Below are 2,846 nucleotides of genomic sequence, written 5' to 3' on the forward strand. Positions count from 1 at the left end.
CAGACGTATTTCCACCTGTACAATGTTTCATGCCCACATTCACATTTGACACTGGTTTTCTGGTTTAAACAAAATCAATGGACAGTGAAGTACATGAATTTAGTCAACAGGCTTATATAAGAACCAATATTTATATTTGTCATCATAATTAAAATAGCTTATTCAGTTACTATACATGCAGCGTACCTTTGACAGTTTTTTCTATAAGTTATTCTATAAACTCTCTCTCAGATGGCTTTGTCTTTCTGTCACTGACTCTCAGCCTCATTTCTTCGGATATTTTTCTTTGGCCAGTCTGATAAAGTCCTCAGCACTGTCCAATGACACCAGTCGATCCTGAGTGAAAGACAGAGGAACAGGGATGAAATAGGTGAAATTGCACGTAACATAATACCATTAGTGAGGTGAGATATGGCAAGAAAGGAGAAACAACATGAAGGAAGGAGTGAAACAGAGACAGGAACAGGGAAAAATCAGTTTTCATAAAATACACAAAAAAAGACTGGAGCAAAACTGAAGCCTAATGGAAAATATGGACAGTGATGCGGAGCTGTAAGTTCACATTCAAACTGCAGGAGGGTAGTTTTTTCACCTGTCAATAGACCTGTCTGTGTGTTTGCGTGTTAGTGTACCATAACATGGAGGTATCTGTTCTGGTGTCCTGTCCCAGGGGGGAACAGAGAGGTGTGGTCCAGCAGCTGTTTCAACAGTTCAGTAGCTCTACTGAGATGCTCCTGATCTGGACTGTACCAGCTCTGCGTGTTCACACACAGCAAGGCATCCACCTCACGTTGGTAACCTGTGGAGTGAAAGAGATGAAATGAGATGACAGTAGAGGAGAGGATGGTATATTGGATCGTATGAAGTGCAGGACGTCTTACCAAGCTGCAACAGTATTTTCTTCCATCGAGATCTAACTTCTCTTTTTGCATAGCACAAAGTGTGTATGTCATAGTTCAACTTCTCCCACTCCTGTAGGTAAACACACCACATAAAATATACAGTCTTAGTTTCTCTGATCTGGTCTGTTTGTCAGGCCTATTATTAAAAACACTGTCATAATGTGATTGTAATGGTTCAGTCTATTCTCTTTGAATGACCAGCCAGACTGCTGGCCTACATCTCCATTAAGGAATTCACTTGTTAACACAATGTGGCCACTGTGTGCTGCAGCCTACTTTTCTCAACAAGAACACTATCTGTCACTTGTTCACACACTGAAAACACTGAGCTGCAATCCTCACATACAGAAGGAGTAAAAAAGAAACAGGTCTGTGAATGATTGTCCTAGTGTGTCCACTCTGCAGACAAATGGAGAAGGACGTATTAATTATATAATATTAGTAATATAAGTATTATATAAGTGTTATATACTTATATATAAGTGGTGATTAACAGGGATGAAGTGTAGAGATCATCATTCAAAGATAGGACCCCCCCCCCCATGTTTGGTTAAACATGATGTTTAACCAAACATTTAAGTTGACTCTCCTGTTTCTGGCAACATCAAGTTAATTCTTTTAATGTACAATTTGTGATATTAAGTTACTTAGGAATTTAGTCCATTTGCAGATTAAAGACCTCTTTGTGTGTGTGCGTGTCTGTGTGTGTGCATGTGTGTTTTCGCCTTACGAGATAATTCTGTTAGAAAGCTGCAATAGAACAGATAAAGGAGAGTAATACAGTGTTATCTTTTGGTACTTGTGTACATTTTGTGGAAACTGACAGAAAGGTGTAGACATAAAGGAAGACAATCACTCGTTGGCCTGGTGTACATGCTAATTAGACAGATTAGCATTAGTAATAGGTAACTACAGCTTCAGTATGCATAAAAATAATTAATGTGAATATATGAATTCACTGTAACCCAGTTTTTAGATGGCTTCTGTTGAAATGGCAGCTTTAATATACTGCATATAAAATGCCTTTTGTTCATTTGTGTCTTTCACTACATTGTCCATCATTTTATACATTTATGGTTGTGTGGTGTCTGTATAATACTGTGGTAATGTTTGATTTAAAGAGCAGCTGTATGAACACAGTATGTTCTCTGCTTGTGCTCTTCACGTCATGTGCAACAACAAATCGCTCTTTCTCACCTCTGTGGCTTTGTCAGCCTGGTCTCTCATGCTGATGAAATCCTGTAACTGTCTGTCCGATCCTCGCCTGACGGGCAGGTCACAGGGTGTGTTTGCTGTGACCCGCTGCTCTATACTGCTCCTCTGGCTCTGCTGGTTGTTCCACAGGTTTTTTCTTGAAGACTGTGCCCCAAAAAGGCTCTCCTCCTCTGTGTCGCTGTCACTGGAATCACTGGATAACAGCTCAGGGAGTGTGGAAGCTGTGGTTTTGTGCATACTGAAGAAAAAACACAAAAAGAAAAGTTGTTTAATTTTAGTTACTTTAACTTCAGGCTTTTAATTATGTCTGCTTTGGGTTAACCTCACCGCAAGATAGCATTCCTCTCTCCTCTGTTGTGTTTCATATAGTAATGACAACAGCATATGGTAAACCTAGCACCCATGAGCCTTTTCCAAAAGTGGTCAGCAACAGAGCTAAAATCCCAGAGCAGTCCAAGAAATCAGAATATTTCCAAACGGACAAATCCTCATGTACAAATGTCCAAAAGCATAAATTCAGGCAACATCCTAACTTGTTGTGAGCGTCCCCCTTTTCTCTGTGCCTATCCTGGCCTGAATGAGAACCTTCTGTCAATTACATTATCCACGTGAGTCCAGACAGGAGACAACAACAAGCACAACACACACATGCACAGAATGAATGGCACATTTATCCAGCAGAAAGCCCTGGTGATGCAGACTAAGAGGCATGGCCAAACAAACACAAGC

General features: G+C 40.2%; 1 protein-coding gene across 1 annotated transcript; it reads right to left on the reverse strand.

Annotated features, from left to right (window-relative positions):
- Positions 1-264: 264 nt before the first annotated feature.
- On the reverse strand, positions 265-2,521 carry LOC113173777 (melanoregulin-like). Its single transcript, XM_026377321.1, has 5 exons — positions 2,445-2,521; positions 2,100-2,355; positions 882-972; positions 633-799; positions 265-336 (listed from the first exon to the last, which is right to left on the reverse strand). Exons 1-5 carry the CDS (start codon positions 2,519-2,521, stop codon positions 265-267), a joined length of 663 nt encoding a protein of 220 aa, XP_026233106.1.
- Positions 2,522-2,846: the final 325 nt, after the last annotated feature.

The sequence above is a fragment of the Anabas testudineus genome, chromosome 21, assembly GCF_900324465.2.
Source record: "Anabas testudineus chromosome 21, fAnaTes1.2, whole genome shotgun sequence".
NCBI classification, from domain to species: Eukaryota; Metazoa; Chordata; class Actinopteri; order Anabantiformes; family Anabantidae; genus Anabas; species Anabas testudineus.